This window comes from Schistocerca cancellata, chromosome 7 (assembly GCF_023864275.1).
Source record: "Schistocerca cancellata isolate TAMUIC-IGC-003103 chromosome 7, iqSchCanc2.1, whole genome shotgun sequence".
In the NCBI taxonomy this organism is placed as follows: Eukaryota; Metazoa; Arthropoda; class Insecta; order Orthoptera; family Acrididae; genus Schistocerca; species Schistocerca cancellata.
The window spans coordinates 592,927,935-592,950,457 of NC_064632.1; the positions used below are offsets into that span (position 1 = coordinate 592,927,935).

The window sequence follows — 22,523 nt, forward strand, 5'->3', positions numbered from 1 at the left end:
GATACAACATGTGTTCTGTCACCAGTCCTGCTGCCAGCTACGACATGATTCGCGTCGCAAGATTCTGAATTTCAGTGAAATATATCATTTGTTCTTATTACACTTTTGATTAAATAAAAACGAAATTATATGTGTTATATACTGTGTCTATTTCTAACAATGCTGATGTATGCGTGTAGAGACACGACACTTACATGTGTGTGGATACATTTTAATGTAATCTGTAATACATAAGCTTAGAGCTCCTAAGTACTTCATAATTCATCCCAAGTAATTTTCCATTTACCAATTCTATTGCAGTGTTAGTTGACAAGAAAAGAAAACGTTGTTGTTTAGAAGGGAGAGGAACGAATGGAGTATTATGACTACTGTACAAACAGATAAAAAATCTCTTTTCTGGCTATGATTGTGCTGAGATGTTGGAAAGTGGAGCACAGCATTACAGTTTCACAGATCGATCACGTTTTGAATGAAATTTAAACTAAAACAATCTTGGTGTGTGCCTAGATTAAATACTTCGTAGCAGCTAGTTTTCCTTTGGAGTAATTCGTTAGTATATCGACAGACTCATTCCTCCCACACACAGTTTTGTTCAGCAACATTCTGTGGTTGTCACCTGCAGAATTTGACGAGTGCTGCATACTTGCGTCAAAACAACCAAAACTTCCATAGTTGTACAGGAACTTTATTCTGCGGATCCCCACCACACTTAATGGAATGAAGAACTGGTACGAGAAAGTTCGATTAATGCTGTTTAGAACGGCTGGCATCAGACAGAGTTCAAAGATCTGATAATACATTTTCTGTGCTCATATGGTCATGCTGATATTGCAGTTGGATCTAAACAATTGTACATGTGAATCCAGAAATCCTTCTTCCTGCAGGTTAAAATTCTAAATAATACTTTTCGTAAAAAGCACCAGCCACTGAAAGTACACATTACTGGGTGTGCTCGCTACAATTTCGTATCTACACCAGACAGTAAATGCTGTACCTACTTAAAACTTCCAGTGGCCGGTCCCTCGTCGTCTGTTCCTGAGATGCTGGACATATTCCTTGATGAGAAATATAGGGGCCTGTAACTCCTACGTTGCCACCATTTTGTCGTACTCCAACAGTATATTGATAACATTTTTTTACTTCTTTACTGGTACATGTAATGTTATCAATCACGCTATTGCTTTCGTGTACAAAACTACTATCCCATTATAACGAACAAGGTTTCCACTTGACGCTTTCCTCATTCCCAAATTTAATGTTTAAAGAGCTATTTAACATATATACTTGCGAATTTAAGTATCGACTAAGGAAAGTCGAACATATTGCACAAAAAAATAGAAACTCCTCTACAGTTACTCCTTTCGTTGTGGTACACAGTAGAGTTTCTGCACATCGGAAGTGAAATGTACGCCCCATCCCCGAAAACCATGTTAGGTAAAAACTTTAGAGAGTAAGTCAAGCTGTGAAAAAGGTAAAACTTAGGCATGCGCTCGAATTAACCGTCAGCAGAAGTGATCAGCTGTCATATGAAAAAACCGCCGTGGCCTTGGTGTAGGCAAAATGAATGCTGAACTGATTCCATTGCTCCAGCCCCCGCACTGAACCGGTACTTCACATTACGTACAACCACAACTGAACCGCAAACGAAACGGAGACTCATTGACCACTTCTTACGGGTAAACGACTGACGCCACTGACAAATTCTATCTGAAGTACCGTCAATAAAGGCATCAGATCAGCAGGGTCTACTGAAGCACAGAATGCAAGCAGTCAACTTTGACCAAAGACGTCCTAGGCAGCCCATAGTTATTACTGTCTTTACTTTCCAACCATAGATGATAAATCGGTTGTCTGCTGCGGATAAGCGCCATCATTGTGTATTTAAAAAGGTAAATGTTGTTTTAAAAGACAGAGCTAGTTACTCGCAAAATTTCTTTCGTTTGCATCGATTTCAGTAATTGGTGTTTTGCAATTCTTTCGGTACTTAATTTCATTCTTAGTGAGTTTGAGATAATTTGGACGGATTGTTTTTTGTTTTATGAGATTTTTCTCTTTTTCGTTTCAGTTTGTAGGTATGGATTTATCTATTCCAATGAAGCTGTATGATTTAAAGGAGGCTATGGGCTTAGTCATGATGGCCATGACTCGATTTTTACAATTATATGTTCCTGTTGCCGGTTAAGTTCGATGTCGTGAGTGCGACGAACATATGCACCAGAAGTGTGTCCGCTCGCCGTACTCACGACTTATTCGTATGGCGCTGCAGCAAACATCGGTTGTGGCGGTGGATTAGACGGGGAACATGGATCGAGAAGTCTAAGCTCGCCTTGAGGGATATCATAAAAATTATATACTGCTGGTATTTGAGGTATCCTGCGTGGCTGTGCGTGCATGAATGTCGTGTGAGTGAGCGTACAATTGTAGACTGGTACTCTTTTTGTATGGAAGTTTGTAGGGAACATTTAAAGTACAGGGGGCAATTGGGTGGCCGGTTATAGTCGAAATCGACGAGTAGCATTTTGGCAAAAGGAACTACAACATGGGGAACCTCCTGTAGGATTATGGGTTTGGGATGCTGTAGTTTGAAGTCAAGATGTGACGAAGTAGTTTTTAAAGTAGTTCGCAATCGAACGAAGGAAGTTTTGGTTACACTAATTGAAAATGATGTTGTAGAGGGTTCCGTAGTGATTTCAGATGGTTTTTATTCATGTAGGGATTAGGGGAATAGGGGTTATCAGCATCATGTTGTGAATCACAATACCGAATTCTGATCTTTATCCACCGGTCAACTGAAGAGCAGGATGCAAATGTTATGTATGGCTCTATTTTTCGTCTTCCGTAGCACTAGTATTCTGTTCTTAAATTTACATACATAGGGCGATTGAAGAACACAATACGCACGTTATAAATGTCGTTATCTCCTATTCGCTAGTACTACTTTTCTATTCTTTAAATGGTTCAAATGTCTCTAAGCACTATGGGACTTAACATCTGAGGTCATCGGTCCCCTAGACTTAGAACTACTGAAACCTAACACACACATATATGCTCGAGGCAGGATTCGAACCTGTGGCCGTAGCAGTAGCACGGTCCTGGACTGAAGCGCCTAGATCCGCTCGGCCACAGCGGTCGACCCAACGACATCGAACAGAGTCGTATTTGATGGTGATTTTAACTCTGTTCCACAGCGGCCTATACAACGACGTGGACTTAACATCTGAGGTCATCGGTCCCCTAGACTTAGAACTACTGAAACCTAACTAACCTAAGTGGAACACACACATCCATGCTCGAGGCAGGATTCGAAAGTGTGGCCGTAGCAGCACCACGGTTCTGGACTGAAGCGCCTAGATCCACTCGGCCACAGCGGCCGACCCAACGACATCGAACAGAGTCGTATTTGATGGTGATTTTAACTCTGTTCCACAGCGGCCTATACAACGACGTGGACCAGCGACGTATTTGATGGTGATTTTAACTCTGTTGTTTATAAAAAACATCAAAAGCCAAATTCAGATAGATGCGTGGAACTTGAATATATGGTTATAAATTCGTGTTTGATTGACACGTGAGAGACAACAAACGCGGACTTACTATTATACACCTAAGTGAATGGTCTTTCTGCGAGAAGGAAAGATCAGATTTAAATCTCACAAGATTTATTATTTAACATCACTGCATCAGAAATGTGGCCTACAAATTTTTCCATCCACTGTACTTATATTACCAAAGTCGTTTTTCGAAATTCGACAGCTTTTCGTGGGAAAGCATCATAGAAATTAAATATCGCCTTAGCCTGAGACAAGGAAATACACGTGGTGGGAACACGCGGGCCTACGTCACTACCCTAAAGAAATATCCCCGCAGATTAAACTGTTGGATGGAGCATGCAAAATGCTAACAACGCAGATTGGGAAGACAATATGGTTACAATAAAAGTGAGAAGCATTTTATTTCATGTGTCTCTGCGAATTATACGAAGACACGCAAGACATAATCACTAACAAATATAGAGGAAGCATATGTGAATGCAGAGACGAAAACTAGAAGATCTTGAAGTGAGGTCTAGAGGTGACAGTATTATACAAGAGGAAAATATGTCACTGTACCACTTAATCCTAACATTGGAGAGGACAAAATACAAAATAAAAAAGAACACAAGATACGAAGTGACGCAACATAACAGTACTGTTAAATCAAAAGCGCAGTGCTGCAACGTTTCCATGAGTTATATATTGCAGTAGACATAGATGACAACCTCGAAACAGTTTTTCAAATTGTTATTGTTGACGTTCTGGCAGAATCGGACAACACTTCTGCCAGCTAAGTATTCACGGAAGTGTTATTTCGAGGGATGGAATTTTAACAGTGATACGTAACTATTTATTTACAGCTCATACAAAATAGATACGCGTTTCGGAGTCTTACTGACCCTCATAGTCGTCACCAGCATTGTGTATAACCCGTTGTCAGCGATGTGGAAGTCGCAGGATACTCTTAGCAGTGCCAGTTATGTTGACAGTTGGAGCGGCGTGGTCTATTGGCCGACGATTTAGTAGCAGTTCTGAAGCGAATGCCGCGAAGAGTGTCCTTCAGTTTAGAAATCGAGTTGAACTCACGAGGGCTTAAGTGCGGGGGCGTGCAGTAGGTGGTAGAGCATTTAGCAGCCTGGTCAGTCAAACAATTCTTGAACAGCTTGCACTCAACGTGCTCGAGCATTGTCCAGCAAAATGATGGTCAGGTCCTGCACAAAGTGTCATCACTTCTGACTCTATACTGTTCATTTGTGGAATATGGAATGATCCTTGGAAAGTCCAATAGCTCCCTATAAGATTCCAGGGGAGATCCATCATATAGGTAGCCAAGAAAGACCCGACAACGATCATCGAATTATTTGTTTTGGGAAAAAAAGTGCCTTTTCTTGGTGACCTTTATTTTAATTCTCGTAGACACATTTAGCTTTTTTTACTTTACGGTGTCATCAGTAAATCCCTGATTTTTGAACAGACCCCATTATGCTTGCTGCAGACTATGACTACCTTAGCAATGTGGTTTTCCCCCGTCCATTATTATCCCGAGCAGTGAAGAAGAATTGTGATGAATAACATGATTACCACACATTCGCAGCACACACCGTAAATGAATACCATGACCTAACAGGCACTACGGATACATGGGAAACAACGTGGTGCGTGATATCAGTTTTTTTTTTCCGAATTCTTTCTATGGAATTCTGCTCCGATTTCTGCTTAAAGCAGTACGGAAGTTAGGTACCTGCAACAAATACTCACCACTTGTGAGAGTCATCTTTAGAAGGGGCCAGTCAAAAAATCACGATCAGCGGATAACTAACTGGGGCATACCATATAAAGTGGACATGCCCTCGGTGGTGCCCATTGTCGGCGGCCCAACTCGCAACTGCGGTCGGACCTCTGGTAACGAAAGTTAAAAGCTCATTCCCAGACCTTACCTTATTACAAAAGAAAATCGTATTTACAGTGTTTGCAGATGATTTGAGGATATGCGTGTCGACACAAGACCAGACACAGCACCCACAACGTTAAGTGAACACGTACTATCCAACAATAGCAGCCATAATAAATAGTAACAAATCCAAGATAATAATCATGTTGAACAAATTTAGGACCAGAATTCATCTACATATAAGCCCAAGTCCCGAGGTGATCCAGGAAGACAAACTAGGGAAAGACTTCATTTTATCGGAAGTGTATTAAACAGGGTCCATTTTGCTACTGCCACCGCATATAGCCAGAAGTCTACTGAATTTCGTAGGCCGTTAAAATATTTTCAAGGTAAAATACAGCAGAATAACATTACTCTTTAAAGAGGTTGGTATCGAAATGATAGATACTGAAGGGCTGCATCTGTTTTAGCAGCGCTGTGTAGCGCTTTGGATTGGATCTATGATTGCGCTTTCTTTGTAAGAGACTCTGTGGCTGGTTGGATTCGTTGTTGGAAGTTAATTGCCAGTAGTGTCATGCAGTTGGAAGTTAGTCGACAGCAGTGATGGAAGTACTGTTGGGCAGTTGGAGGTGAACAGCCAGCAGTGATGGATGTTAGATGTGAGAAGTTAGCATTGGTGGAGGATAGAGGTCTCAAGTGTTAGCGTAGGCTAACAATCTGGACACGTTCGACTTGGAGATTCAATATTATTCATGATTATATACCTTTGTTCTAGATGTCAGTTACGATTTATATCCGTGTCTCAACTGGATGTCACAATATTAACGTAAAAAAATACATGATTTGGTTTTCAAGAAAATCTTTCCTTTGCTAACCACATGCCTGTTAGTTGCTTTAGTAGCTAGATTCTTTTATTTAGCTGGCAGTATTGACACTCACGGTATTGGAGGAGTTCGCGTAATGAAGATTTTTGTGAGGTAAGTGCTTAATGAAATGTATAGGTTACTGTTAGGATGGTTTTTAGTCAGGGCCATTCTTTTGAATTAATTATTTGAATACTGGTTATTTTTTATGACCAGTCGGATTGCGTAGCGCTAAGTTATTGTGGGTCTCCTTCATTCAGCAATATACGTACAGCCACACTCACTTAAATAAACAGGTTTCGGTACTCATTGTCCTTAAAAGATCAAAATTCAGCCGTTCCAACCTGGTAAGTATACTTGTAAAAGCAGATCAACAAGAAGTTCATAAGCACTGGTCAGTATGGGAAAATACACTGTGCAATAGAATTAAAGAATCCGTTTTTGGAAATTCCATACTTAACACCCTTTAGGACACAGAAGTTTGAAATGTGGCTCAAAGTGCCTACAGCCTTCTTCAATAAAGGTGCAAAACTGGCGCCCTGCGACGTCACCCTTGGTTCGATGACAGTTCAAAACAGGCCGCAGCTCGGAAGGTCGTATGAGCTGTAAGATGGGTTAATGATGTCACATCCGCACCAAATTTCACAACATTTCTCTCCGTTGCCACAGTGGACGTTTAACTGTTTCGTTTGACGCCATTGAGATAGAGGTCATAACCACGACAAAAAATGGTTCAAATGGCTCTGAGCACTATGGGACTCAACATCTTAGGTCATAAGAACTACTTAAACCTAACTAAACTAAGGACATCACACACACCCACGCCCGAGGCAGGATTCGAACCTGCGACCGTAGCAGTCCCGCGGTTCCGGACTGCGGCACCAGAACCTCTAGACCACCGCGGCCGGCACAACCCCGACACCCATTGCCGAAATCACGGAGTTTACTTGTACACCGCCGCTCAGAATTAAAACGAAGGCGGCAGGGGTTGCATAAAGCGCGTCAATGAAACCACGTTCCCTTGGGGCGATGACTCCCACCCATACCGCGGTGGAAAATGACAGCTCTAAATGCAATGAGCGACGGGAGACGCTGACATTGCTGACAGCCCAGCAAGTTACAACCATTCTCTAAAGGCTATATGGCGTAGTATTCCCCTTGAACGTGGTTGCCCCGCCGAATTTTTACTGTCGTTTGCAGATTGGAACCTACAGGGACAAAATGTGGTTTGAGGGTGTGGAGGGGTGTGGCGGAGACGCGATGTTGACATACGCGTGATTAAACTGGCAAAACCGCGCGGGATTAGCCGAGCGTTCTGGGGCGCTGCAGTCATGGCCTGTGCGGCTGATCCCTTCGGAGGATCTAGTCCTCCCTTGGGCATGGGTGTGTGTGTTTGTCCTTGCGATAATTTAGGTTAAGTGGTGTGTAAGCTTAGCCACTGATGACGGTAGCAGTTAAGTCCCATAAGATAATACGCACATTAAAAAAATGGCAATGGGTCCAACTAAGACATCTACTTCGGAAAAACCGTCGACAGTTCCCACTCAGTTTTATTTTAGATTTTAAAAATGAGCCTTGTCACCTCTCCGATTCCAGCTGCATATATGTATGTGGAAACAACATACCATGTTGCAGACAGTTTGGCTTATAGCGCTCTGAGAGGGCTACTCGGAAAGTATGGTCTGCTTGATCGTGCAGTGGAAACCACAACGAAAGTTTGCAGAAGCTTTGCATAGATCTGCCAACGATCGCGTCACTTCGATCTTTTCAGTTCTCTGTGCACAGAGAGCACCTAAAGATGCCCAAAAAACAGTGTCTTCCGCCATGTATGAGTGCCTGTGAGAGATTTCGCCTGATTTCATGCAGCCCACACAGCGTTATCGTCATACGTTTCCTTCTTTATGACGTTTGGCTGCCGCACACTGCAGGGGCAATGAGGACGTTCCTGCAGCAATTTTGGTAGGAAGTGTTTGATCACCCACCATACAGCGGGGACTTGGCTACCTCTGAGTTTTATATCCGCTCACATAAGCCGCTGCTATAAAGCCAAAATTTTGTCGTTGACAACAAGCCGCAGATCTGCATAGAGAATTGGCAGGAAACTCATTCAGAGGAATTCTAAGACAACGGTATTGAGGAAAACTGCTACAATGCTATGACAAATGTGTCAGTCGTAACTGCCACTATGTAGAGCAGTAGCTGGAAAGTTTATCCTACTGTTGCACTTAAAATATTTTTGATCTTCACTGTAGTTTCTATTTCACGACCGACCGAACCTTACTTTCCGAATAGCCACTGTGTAATCTTAAATTTAAGATAGGGATTATTAATTTATCTCTATACAAATCTCCCACACCTCCAACTGACGTACCAGGAATCTTAAGAAAAATAATGAAATGCTTACCACTATATCTTTTAACTCTTGCGCTCTCTGATTTGACATACAAATTATTCATATATCTCTAGGCTTTCGTCTGAGTTTGTTCACGTTGGGAAACTGTGTCATTAATAATGGATGACATATTATCTGAGAGATTATGCAATTGTACAAATATTGTTTAAATGGTAGTGCATTAATGATTCTTTTCATTTTATTTTTAGATCTGAAGATAATGCCCTATGACTAGAAGCGGCAGTCCAGAGTGAATATGTGCAACTGAGACTGTGGTAATAATAACAAATCATCTAAGTGTTACCTTTGTTTATAATATCATGAGCGTTTCTCAGCATACAGGAGACATGTTACCATATTAGGTAGTTGCACATTTCTATTTTGTGATAAATATGTCCACATCCGTAAGGTAATAGTCGTCTCCATTGAGCTGCTGCAAGCGTCTAGACCAGTCTCACTTCATGTGTGTTATAGCCATGTGATTACTGATATTTCGTGCAAGTGGCTTGCATTGCTTGATTGTCTATAAATTTTCGGAGAGCTAGAAATAAGAACAGTGGAGTGCGAGCTAGGTCTAGAATCATATGGGGGCAAATTCGGCGGAAGGGCGGTCGAGTGCGGTGCTGAGGAAGGAAGACCAGATGCAGGAGGAGTGTATGATCTCACAGGCGTTCGAGGAGACGGCGGCGACTGGGCCTTCACTTGTGGATTGCGGTGGTGTGTCACCCACCGGTCTTTCTTCTACTCTGTGAAGACACGACGACCGCTCGGTCTTGGGATGACTGCCGCAATAACACACTTGCGTGTGAACGCGACTAGAGTCCCGTGTGTCTAGTGTTTTGCCTATGGGGCCCCAGTACCTCTGCTGCCCTTTCTCGCCGAAGGGTGTGTACCTGTAGGAACTGGAAATTGGGCGAGGGCCTCTTCTCCTGTGACGTCACCATTACAATTTTTCAGCTGTGTCTTAAAAGTGCAGATGAGGTGTTCTGCAACTTTGTTCGATTGAAGGTGGAACAGAAGTGCTCGTATGTGGTGAATACCATGCTGTGCACAAAAAGCGTCTGAGAATAAAATTGTGACTGTTGTCACTGACCGAGGTGTGGGGCAGATCTTTGATTCAGATTACCTGAGTGAGAGGCTCTGCCGTGTTGAAGTGGAGGTTGGCAGCTCTGTGAAACGGGAGTAAGTGTCAATGACCAGCAATCTACAAGCATCCAAGAGGGCCGTAACAGGCGGTGTGTGGCTGTCGGTTGGCTGAATCCCCCGACACGAAACAAGATGTCCAATGTATTCTATACAGGATTCCAAGAAATATGACTTTTCCAAAAATACACTTTAGTCCTACGGCACACGATGTCTGACACAAAAGACGGTGTTCGCTGGTGTGACTGGTAACGACACTCTTGTCGAGGTGATTGATATAACAGTGAATTCGTCGGGTAAGTTGCTCCAAATAGCGCTGAAAAATGGCCGGCGTGCTTTCACCGCCAGAAACACTTCAGTCTTAAATGTAGAGGCCTTACGGGATATTCATAACAAGAAGCAGACGTAATTTGTCATCAAGTTGTAGCTGTTAATGTACTTCCAAGGAATATATTTTTGAAAAGTACTGTACATGCACAGCTTCGTCACAGGTTAGTCCTGCCGTAGACGGGGGTATGTATCGACCGCTTACTTTGAATTAACTGGCAGCTCAGAGTCATCACCACAGACACGGATTATGGCCGTCGGCATCTTGATAATGACTAATATTGTAGCCCAGGGACTGGATCAAATAGGTTCCATGACGCCTAAAGCGGTCAATCTGTCTAATTCTTCGTTCACTTTTGCGCGAAGTGTTACATTCCTGGCACGGAATAAACTAGGTCACGCTGTCGATTTTTATGGCATACGCACTACGTAATCAGCAGCCTTCTTGAGTCCCGGGAGAAACGGGCACAATATTCCTGGTAAACATAATTCAGCCGTTGATAAGGCACAAAATCAGACACAAAATAAACGGAATCGGATATCGTAAATCGAAAAGCCCAGATACCGTCCAAAACGAACAAATGTTCCGTAAGCGCTCTGCCCATTGCTAGGAATATCAATGGGCGCACCACAGCCTTGTCCGTTGTTCCCGCGGTAAACTGGCCCAGGTTAGGAATCTGCTGTCTATTATAGCTGAGAAGCTGGGCCAAAGTTGCTGACAGCGGAGGAGAACCAAGACGAACGTAAGTATTGGAAGTATTGAAGAGAGGAAAAGTAGACAGATAATGGAAAATACGGATCATGATTTAAGGGACTAGGGGCAACTGGAGTAGCGACAAGTGAGTCCGTGGCAACGGGATTGGGTAAGCATTGTTAACGGTTCTAGAATTTACTCTTTCTCCACAACTTCCGAGTGGAGCTGAAAAATCACCATTACACTCCAGTCCAGGCATGGTGCATTCCTTTAGTAGGATATGGCCGGTACCGAATGGACCTCCATTGGAGCCGCAGATCGGTCAGCCATCAGAGTGCCCTGTGGCTAACAATGAACTCAGAAACAGATCCTTCTACACTGCATGCTACATATGCGAACCCGACAAACAAATATGACTACGAATCCATAAGACACAAATGGCAAGCCGTGAACCTAGCTACTGAAACTACATCGTGAACACAGTCTGCCGAATTTATAGAAACAGAATGGTACAGACGAACCAGACCTGCAGATTACCAAGATAAGCCTGAACTATGGTAAGTATCATACACTCCTGGAAATTGAAATAAGAACACCGTGAATTCATTGTCCCAGGAAGGGGAAACTTTATTGACACATTCCTGGGGTCAGATACATCACATGATCACACTGACAGAACCACAGGCACATAGACACAGGCAACAGAGCATGCACAATGTCGGAACTAGTACAGTGTACATCCACCTTTCGCAGCAATGCAGGCTGCTATTCTCCCATGGAGACGATCGTAGAGATGCTGGATGTAGTCCTGTGGAACGGCTTGCCATGCCATTTCCACCTGGCGCCTCAGTTGGACCAGCGTTCGTGCTGGACGTGCAGACCGCGTGAGACGACGCTTCATCCAGTCCCAAACATGCTCAATGGGAGACAGATCCGGAGATCTTGCTGGCCAGGGTAGTTGACTTCTAGAGCACGTTGGGTGGCACGGGATACATGCATACGTGCATTGTCCTGTTGGAACAGCAAGTTCCCTTGCCGGTCTAGGAATGGTAGAACGATGGGTTCGATGACGGTTTGGATGTACCGTGCACTATTCAGTGTCCCCTCGACGATCACCAGTGGTGTACGACCAGTGTAGGAGATCGCTCCCCACATCATGATGCCGGGTGTTGGCCCTGTGTGCCTCGGTCGTATGCAGTCCTGATTGTGGCGCTCACCTGCACGGCGCCAAACACGCATACGACCATCATTGGCACCAAGGCAGAAGCGACTCTCATCGCTGAAGACGACACGTCTCCATTCGTCCCTCCATTCACGCCTGTCGCGACACCACTGGAGGCGGGCTGCACGATGTTGGGGCGTGAGCGGAAGACGGCCTAACGGTGTGCGGGACCGTAGCCCAGGTTCATGGAGACGGTTGCGAATGGTCCTCGCCGATACCCCAGGAGCAACAGTGTCCCTAATTTGCTGGGAAGTGGCGGTGCGGCCCCCTACGGCACTGCGTAGGATCCTATGGTCTTGGCGTGCATCCGTGCATCGCTGCGGTCTGGTCCCAGGTCGACGGGCACGTGCACCTTCCGCCGACCACTGGCGACAACATCGATATACTGTGGAGACCTCACGCCCCACGTGTTGAGCAATTCGGCGGTACGTCCACCCGGCCTCCCGCATGCCCACTATACGCCCTCGCTCAAAGTCCGTCATCTGCACATACGGTTCACGTCCACGCTGTCGCGGCATGCTACCAGTGTTAAAGACTGCGATGGAGCTCCGTATGCCACGGCAAACTGGCTGACACTGACGGCGGCGGTGCACAAATGCTGCGCAGCTAGCGCCATTCGACGGCCAACACCGCGGTTCTTGGTGTGTCCGCTGTGCCGTGCGTGTGATCATTGCTTGTACAGCCCTCTCGCAGTGTCCGGAGCAAGTATGGTGGATCTGACACACCGGGGTCAATGTGTTCTTTTTTCCATTTCCAGGAGTGTATATCCTGCGCTTCTCCACATTTATTTCTGCATGTAAGGGGAGTATGTGACTAAGATAAACACACCCACCAACGTGAAGGAATATCTGCCACATATTTTCACCTTTTTTGCTTCTCGACAATGTTATAAAGACGGGTCACAGATGTTCATCAGGATTGTTGAAGGTAATTGATCAGTTATTTGCTTTCATGTATAGTGACGAGTTCACGCACAGTATTTGCACTACTGATCCAGCAGTCTTCTTCAGTTGGTACTGATTGTGCTGTTATTTGTACTCCCTGCCCGGATCTCGCAGACAGGACACACTCACTGAGCGTCAGAAGTGTAACGCTCGCTGTCCAAATTACACCGCGTGGCCCTCAGCCGAACTCACACTTCTTCACTGTCACCTACCAGCGTTGGAACATCAAACGCTTACGTCTCGATGGTGGTATGACACAGCCAATCAGGAACAAATGTAAGTGGATATTAATAAATGATTTTGTTTAACGAACAATGCATGAAGGACACAGAACGTAGACAAGCCTCTTCGGGGCTTTGGGCGGGCTACATCGAGAAGAGCCGGAAGCTACCACAACTTGCTGCTGCCAAACGATTACCAAGAGACAAATAACACCTGGGCTAGGTATGTTATAACGAATCAGTTGCAATAAGAGAAGGACGAATCACATAACCGTAGGCAGCTGGTCACCCACCTGGCGTAACGGAAAGAAAAACGTTCGAATTACCAGCTATGCGAACTGGAAGAAGTACTGTTGTTTAACTAGCTGCCCCGCATGTGAAGGGGGGGGGGGGAGGTAGAAAGAAATCTTATAATCTCTCGGGTGTTCCGATGAGCAACTTCTGTCTCAGTACAGAGTACTGAAATTATCTATTTGAGATCGTTGCTGTATGTGTGAAATAAGTTATGTAGTGGGTGACAGAAGAATGTAATTTCCTTGTAATAGAATTTTAGCGCATAGCTATGATGGCAGAGAAAATGATGTGGACTTCCCATTTTTTACAACACTTACGCATTCTTGAAGTGATAAACAATACAATTATCTAAGAATGTGGACGCAGTAGTCCATTCCTTTAGTCTCTTGATTCCCAGCACAAATATCTACCATGATCTTAGAGATGACAATTAAACGCATGGTGATTGCGTTCACGTTAAGGTAAGGTACCTAGCTAAATTTTTAGATTTTCAGGAGTAGTTTCCTGTAAGCTTAAATAAATCATCAGTTACAGTTCCCCTTGTTTTGCATACCTGAATACTGTGATGCGATCTACTTTCCATTATTTCTCCGCTTGCTGATAGTTGCATCTTCACTCGCTATGTTGTTATCTATGCAGTTGCGTTATTAAATTTATTTGCGGAATTTTATTTCCGTTTGTTAAAGTTGTAGAAGTTATTACGCACTCAGACCGAGAGCTGTAACTCAATATTTTTTCGACTTGAACGCTCTTTATTTATTACGCGAATCAATATAGACATTTGGCATGAAATTTGACTTCCACTTCGAAGCTGAATGTGTACATTGGTGACTACTATTAAGTTGCCGTTTCATGTACTTGCAGCAAGAGTTCTCCTTCGAGAACCTCACTCGTACGTTCGCTCATCCATTACCAACAAGTGCTTAATCGAGATAGAGATAACAGGCAACAAACAGTGTGTTGCATTCTCTGTTTCAGCCGGCACAATACAACGTGGTTTTCTCCAAGTATGCGATATTGCATCATCTATAACTAAAGCGGTCCTACGATTTGTCTCATTATTTCGAGACTCTTCTTGTCTGTGAGAGGGCCGCCATGTACGCATCCCCAAGGCGCAGAGCACGTCATCAGAGTATTAAGAACAGTTCTCTAATTTTCCTTTCTTGTTTTAAATGTAATCCGTAGCAGTTCAGTCTCTGTAACAGTCAGGAGTTAACTGTTCGTGATTCCGTATGGTGTGATTTGCGACGATATTTGAGTTTCACGCAATACAGCATTCATTTGTAAACAATCCATTGTGAAGGCAATAAACAACGTGTTCGGATTTGTAAATTCTGTCTGTGCGTTGAGATGGAAGATAACAAAGTCCTTTCACGTTTAGTGTTCAGTGATGAGGGTAAATTTCAGTTAACAAGAATAGCGACAGAACGTACGAATATGGCTACACAGCAAGATAGACAAGCCTGACGGAGACACTTTAAAACTTCATGTGTCCTGTGATCTTCGAGAACACGTTTACGGACTGTTCTTTTTGCGTCGAAGACGATTACAGGAATTTTGTTACATAAATGTCGTGGATCTAGCTTTATTAGTATTTCATTTTTGAACATGACAGACTAACACCGAAGTGGTACCATCACGTAAATCGTGAGAGCATTTCTCAGTATTGAGCTGCCTCAAAGACTCACCACCGTATGGGGGGACGGGCTTTCCATTGCATCACTAGGGTCAAAGATCATCTCATCTCGCGGTATATGATCCTCCTATTTTCCCTTTTTATGCGTATTATCTAGTGCTATGAAGAAGCCTGTAAAGTACTCTCTGTGATACGAGAAGGGAAAATACAGAAAACAAGGACAATATTATATTAACCTGCATTAAGATATTTATTTAACTTGTCATAACATTAACTCCTGCTAAATTTACTCGTTATTGTCTCCCCTGATGAAACGCTCATCGATAGTGTGAGCCGTGTTTGTGTCTAAGAATTTGTAAATGTGAACCGGTGGGTGGTAGTACATTTCACATCGAAAACTCGTGAAACTGCTGGCGCCATCATTGTGAAAGAGAAATTTTCACCTCTGAGTATATCTAGTGTTCTCAGAGTCAATTCCTATGTTATGTCTGGACATAAGCATTTGCACCGACATTCGAATTAATCTTACTGAATATTTAGCAACTCACATACATAAATTTCAGCTCAAAGAACATAGCACTACCAACGAGATGGAGTGAATTGCAGTAACTGTTCTAATATCAATAGAGATAACCGATTTTGTTCTTTTCGCTTCCCGAACACACGGCGTCGATCACACTCGGATAAGAATGAAATCAGCTTTCGTACTTGAGTAACCACAGCGACACAATAAGCTGGGCTCACAGGCAAACTGACCGTAGAGTTCACCTGCGACAGCGTACATCTGTAGTAACAAGTTGCCGACATTTCGTATAACACTGTCTTTTATGCAATTAGATACAAATACAGTATAAGACATCTAGACTGCTCCGATATCGTTGACTCCGTCTAATAAAATCCTACTCTGTAAAGAATCTTTTAATAGTATAAGGCAATACATTAGTACAAAAATTGACAAACATATTTCAACTGGTCATGAATGGGAATACTTAAAGTCACGTAAAAGTTGTTCTGTAGTTCAGTAGGTGAAAGAATGAAACTTTTCACGCTCTATTCGCGATTGGAACAGAGTTGGAGGGATCAGATACTGGTACCGAAAGTACCCACCGCCACACACCATTAGGTGGCTTGCAGAGTATGATGTCGATGTAGAGGTATATTCGGAAATCGCTTTGGCATATTACGTATTTGAAGCAATAATTTTTGCCTTTAGATGTTTCACTCCATAATTTATACTTCCGTTCAAGAGAGACACGATTATGAAAATGCTGTAATATATGGACACCGAAACATTGTGTAGCAACTGTAAGACGCAGTCAGTTATCAAGGTTGCCTGTCAACAATGCAGCGCTTGAAGCGATCTGTGCCGTTGCTCAGGAACATTGCGAGTCCGTATAGTTCTCGTGCGCTCTAGTATTGTCTCGAGGTGTTCTGAAAAAACCGTAACTTAACGGTCAACTTAAAGAAGAAAGTTGTGAAATCTTCGCATTACCATCTGAGAAGAACGTCCATTTTTCCAGCCGGACACCAGTTCTTCGGAACAGGTATGTAATAAGTGGTACATTCTGTCCTCGTCCGCCGTTAGACAGACATCAATTTCCCAAACACAGGAACGAACTACATTAAGTAGTCCAAAAGTACACATAAGGCTGTTACAACCGCCCAGGAAATAGTACAAGAGACACACAATTGTACAAGACATCAGTTTTTCAGACTAAACGATTGCTCATAGATATTGGCCTATACATCATACTCGTTTGAAAAACGTAGAACGTAGTTGGGGTTTTTTGTTTTCATAGCTGTCTAGCGAAAGAACTTTTATTAATTTTGGAATAATTTTCTATTAAAGTATTCGACCATCTTGGCTGTTCTCTCCCCAACCCAGTTTAGATGTTTCATTTATTAAATTATTGAGCAACTTTTTTCTGTGTATGAATGGTTAGTCTTAATATTTGTGTGTGCGTAATTCTTATCTTCCACGGCACTCCTGATTTCAAATGATCGTGCGATTCATATATGTTTTTGAGTCGGTTTTACCGGTAATATTCACAACAAACAGTCCACGGTAAATTAAGGTTTTCCTGATAAATACACGTTTGTCGTGTGCTTCCATTTTTAGATTTAATCCTAAAAGCAATGCCGTTGCTGACATTGTGACTCCTCCTGTATTTAGTCAGTTCCCTGTCAAGGTTCTCGCAGGCCAGATTAGATCAGACGTGTATGATTTTTAATATGTTTAAGACAACAATCTGATTCTCCTGCAGAATTAATCAAGCATTATCAAGCTATATCAAAATTCCATGCAATTTTCCTGAACTGTTTTCTCTTTCGAAGCAAAGGTACAAGATAAATAAGTAGTAGGTGGTGGCTCGAGATACCTTCTTTAATATAATTCCAGTTGCAGTTCACATATTACTGTTTCATGCTACGTAACAGAATAATTATCCAACGACCCATCTAACTGTGTAATTGGACTGGAACACTACAACCGTTACAACTTTGCGGTATTGTCTACTCCAAGTGTGATGCGTTGAAAGACCACCGCATTCACACACAATGTCGGACAATATTTAGTGAGTTTCTTTCCTGCAGAAGATGTTTCGCCGGTTTCGCCGGTGGCTGCCCTGCTGTACCACTGGGGAGGGGAGAGAGGCAGACGACCCGCCGGAGGAGAAGACCGCCCCTGGCCACCCACTGGACAGCATGGAGGTGAGGGGCGCCGTGGCGCCTGCCTTCTGAGTAGACTACTTGATTTAAAAGCACTATTTTCATCTATCACTATTAGGTATTTTGTGAAACCTTGGCAATCTTTCTTTGCTGGTGGCTGAGATAAAGAGTGGTGTTCTGAATTACTGCTTACTTTAGACTACGTTCTGAGCGTTACCTACTTTGCCGTTATTTGTAAGAGTCAAGAAATGTCGCTTTCTTCAGTTGCGGGTTTGTCTGTTCTCATGTTAAGTGGTTAGTCCTTATACATCGATGGGAATCAAAAGTGGCACTCGCATAAGGTGTCCAACGTATTTGTATATTTATCAATCGAATAAGGAACTAATGACCAAGAAAATAGTGGGAAACTATGAGGAAAACGTAAGTGTGGCATGTTATATAGTGGCTTTATTCAAATTAGCGTAAACATTATGCCCATTGTGTATGTCAACATTGAAAGCTCCCTAGTGGGATTGGGGATAGAGGGTGCGCTAATGAAGGTATCTAAACGGAGCAGAAATAAATGAAAAACCCATTCCAGCAACGATACGGGTCGATAATGCGGAAATCCACTGACTTCAGCGTCTCTGAGAACGGGTAGTCTGCTGTGTCAGGTGGTTAGGGACAATCATTGGTAAATGGTTAACTTGTTTGGCTGTCGTGAGCTGTGAAAGGAGGTTGAATGACGGTGAAACCTGCGGTAGCCGATAAGACCTTCGATGTCCTCTCCTCATCACGGTATGTAACGGTCGGAATCATTTGCGGACTGTAGAGCAGGATTGGAGGCTACCTGTGGCAGATATGACGACAGAGCAGATTGCTGGTACAGGCACAATAATTTAATACGCAACATCGAGAACCTCTTGTGTATTGTATTCTTGAGGCGGCCCAACACCGTATTAAATATTCGGTCATATTATTTTGGATCGTCAGTATAAGTTTGTAGGACACAGACCACCATGAAACCCTGCGAGGTGGATATGCGCATCCTCGCGTTTCTTCTCGTAAGTGCAGAAGTGAGCTTACAGGCATGGTCCATATCGAGCGATTGGGAGACATCACAACGTCATGTTGTCAATGAGACTGTATCATTGTATGGAACGTCGAGCAGTGATAGTCCTTTGCAAATGTTTAGATTACTTTTCAGAATAACAATCTCTTAAAGATCCAACCCTGACAAAAAAAAATGCACGAGAATAATTTATACACCAATATAGTCTCACAGTATTTATGATGTCACTATATTGACTGATAAATAATTCTTACTCTCATTCGATTTAAATATGTACTGAATAGATGTACCAAAGAACTGGCAATATTTAATGTTACTTTAATCATCTAAATTATTGTGAATAGATCATCCCTCATTTTGTATCACATGGAACACATTTAGCAACATCTTAACATCATCCATTATATCTTTTTCTCACAGGAGCCAGCATTAGCAACAACAGCGGCGTCACCAGCCACGTCGCCCACGGCAACACTGCAGGTACCGCCAGCCACGTTGCCGGACACAGGAGGAGAGCCAGCAGAAGCCACAAGAGAAGAGGCGTCTCCACCTGCGTCACCATCCGCAGTACCAGTTGAACGACCAGCTGCACCACAAGTGGTTGCACCAGCCACGTCACCAGCCACAACAGGAGTGGCCAAGGAGGCCACAACACAACTGGAGTCTCCAGCCGTATTGCCATCCACGACACAACTTGAACCAGCAGCTGCTACACACATGGCATCTCCCGCAACGTCCCCATCTACAACACATGTCTCGTCAGACGTGACACAAGTGACGTCGGCACCTACAATTAAAGTGGCGTTGCCACCCACAACAAGACCAATTCTTCGAGCCTCATCGCCAGACAAAACAGAAGTTACGTCACCAGCAGCCTATCTAACCACAAAACGTGTAGCCTCATTACCTTTAGAGCAGTTGGTGTCCAAAGCATCGCCGTCAGCCTCCACACAAATATTATCTGCCATCCCCATTGCCTGCTACGGCATGCATCCTATCACCAGCCCTGTTGCCAGATACAACTCCCGTCAAGGCAGCAAACCTCTTGCCAGATACAGCACACGCTGTGTCACCAGTCCTGCTGCCAGATTCAGCACACGCTGTGTCACCAGTCCTGCTGCCCGATTCAGCACACGCAGTGTCACCAGTCCTGCTGCCGGATTCAGCACACGCTGTGTCACCAGTCCTGCTGCCAGATTCAGCACACATCCTGTCACCAGTCCTGCTGCTCGATTCAGCACACGCTGTGCCACCAGTCCTGCTGCCCGATTCTGCACACGCAGTGTCACCAGTCCTGCTGCCGGATTCAGCACACGCAGTGTCACCAGTCCTGCTGCCCGATTCAGCACACGCTGTGTCACCAGTCCTGCTGACCGATTCAGCACACGCTGTGTCACCAGTCCTGCTGCCAGATACAACGTGTGTTCTGTCACCAGTCCTGCTGCCAGCTACGACATGATTCGCATCGCAAGATTCTGAATTTCAGTGACATATATCATTTGTTCTTATTACACTTTTGATTAAATAAAAACGAAATTATATGTGTTATATACTGTGTCTATTTCTAACAATGCTGATGTATGCGTGTAGAGACACGACACTTACATGTGTGTGGATACATTTTAATGTAATCTGTAATACATAAGCTTAGAGCTCCCAAGTACTTCATAATTCATCCCAAGTAATTTTCCATTTACCAATTCTATTGCAGTGTTAGTTGACAAGAAAAGAAAAAGTTGTTGTTTAGAAGGGAGAGGAACGAATGGAGTATTATGACTACTGTACAAACAGATAAAAAATCTCTTTTCTGGCTATGATTGTGCTGAGATGTTGGAAAGTGGAGCACAGCATTACAGTTTCACAGATCGATCACGTTTTGAATGAAATTTAAACTAAAACAATCTTGGTGTGTGCCTAGATTAAATACTTCGTAGCAGCTAGTTTTCCTTTGGAGTAATTCGTTAGTATATCGACAGACTCATTCCTCCCACACACAGTTTTGTTCAGCAACATTCTGTGGTTGTCACCTGCAGAATTTGACGAGTGCTGCATACTTGCGTCAAAACAACCAAAACTTCCATAGTTGTACAGGAACTTTATTCTGCGGATCCCCACCACACTTAATGGAATGAAGAACTGGTACGAGAAAGTTCGATTAATGCTGTTTAGAACGGCTGGCATCAGACAGAGTTCAAAGATCTGATGATACATTTTCTGTGCTCATATGGTCATGCTGATATTGCAGTTGGATCTAAACAATTGTACATGTGAATCCAGAAATCCTTCTTCCTGCAGGTTAAAATTCTAAATAATACTTTTCGTAAAAAGCACCAGCCACTGAAAGTACACATTACTGGGTGTGCTCGCTACAATTTCGTATCTACACTAGACAGTAAATGCTGTACCTACTTAAAACTTCCAGTGGCCGGTCCCTCGTCGTCTGTTCCTGAGATGCTGGACATATTCCTTGATGAGAAATATAGGGGCCTGTAACTCCTACGTTGCCACCATTTTGTCGTACTCCAACAGTATATTGATAACATTTTTTTACTTCTTTACTGGTACATGTAATGTTATCAGTCACGCTATTGCTTTCGTGTACAAAACTACTATCCCATTATAACGAACAAGGTTTCCACTTGACGCTTTCCTCATTCCCAAGTTTAATGTTTAAAGAGCTATTTAACATATATACTTGCGAATTTAAGTATCGACTAAGGAAAGTCGAACATATTGCACAAAAAAATAGAAACTCCTCTACAGTTACTCCTTTCGTAGTGGTACACAGTAGATTTTCTGCACATCGGAAGTGAAATGTACGCCCCATCCCCGAAAACCATGTTAGGTAAAAACTTAAGAGAGTAAGTCAAGCTGTGAAAAAGGTAAAACTTAGGCATGCGCTCGAATTAACCGTCAGCAGAAGTGATCAGCTGTCATATGAAAAAACCGCCGTGGCCTTGGTGTAGGCAAAATGAATGCTGAACTGATTCCATTGCTCCAGCCCCCGCACTGAACCGGTACTTCACATTACGTACAACCACAACTGAACCACAAACGAAACGGAGACTCATTGACCACTTCTTACGGGTAAACGACTGACGCCACTGACAAATTCTCTCTGAAGTACCGTCAATAAAGGCATCAGATCAGCAGGGTCTACTGAAGCACAGAATGCAAGCAGTCAACTTTGACCAAAGACGTCCTAGGCAGCCTATAGTTATTACTGTCTTTACTTTCCAACCATAGATGATAAATCGGTTGTCTGCTGCGGATAAGCGCCATCATTGTGTATTTAAAAAAGTGAATGTTGTTTTAAAAGACAGAGCTCGATATTCGCAAAATTACTTTCGTTTGCATTGATTTCAGTAATTGGTATTTTGCAATTCTTTCGGTACTTAATTTCATTCTTAGTGAGTTTGAGATAATTTGGACGGATTGTTTTTTGTTTTATGAGATTTTTCTCTTTTTCGTTTCAGTTTGTAGGTATGGATTTATCTATTCCAATGAACCTGTATGATTTAAAGGAGGCTATGGGCTTAGTCATGATGGCCATGACTCGATTTTTACAATTATATGTTCCTGTTGCCGGTTAAGTTCGATGTCGTGAGTGCGACGAACATATGCACCAGAAGTGTGTCCGCTCGC

At 43.3% G+C, this 22,523-nt stretch overlaps 1 protein-coding gene across 1 annotated transcript; it reads left to right on the top strand.

Annotated features, from left to right (window-relative positions):
• The first annotated feature begins 18,825 nt into the window (after nucleotides 1–18,825).
• LOC126092918 (mucin-1-like) lies at nucleotides 18,826–20,357 on the top strand. Its single transcript, XM_049908649.1, has 2 exons — nucleotides 18,826–18,870; nucleotides 19,299–20,357. The coding sequence occupies exons 1-2, from the start codon at nucleotides 18,826–18,828 to the stop codon at nucleotides 20,355–20,357; spliced, it is 1,104 nt and encodes a 367-aa protein (XP_049764606.1).
• The last annotated feature ends 2,166 nt before the right edge of the window (nucleotides 20,358–22,523 follow it).

Coding starts and splice junctions, on each gene's coding strand:
- LOC126092918 (XM_049908649.1), top strand. CDS start 18,826: ATGAAACCCTGCGAGGTGGATATGCGCATCCTCGCGTTTCTTCTC. Junction 18,871..19,298: donor GCATCCTCGCGTTTCTTCTC/GTAAGTGCAGAA, acceptor TTTTTCTCACAG/GAGCCAGCATTAGCAACAAC.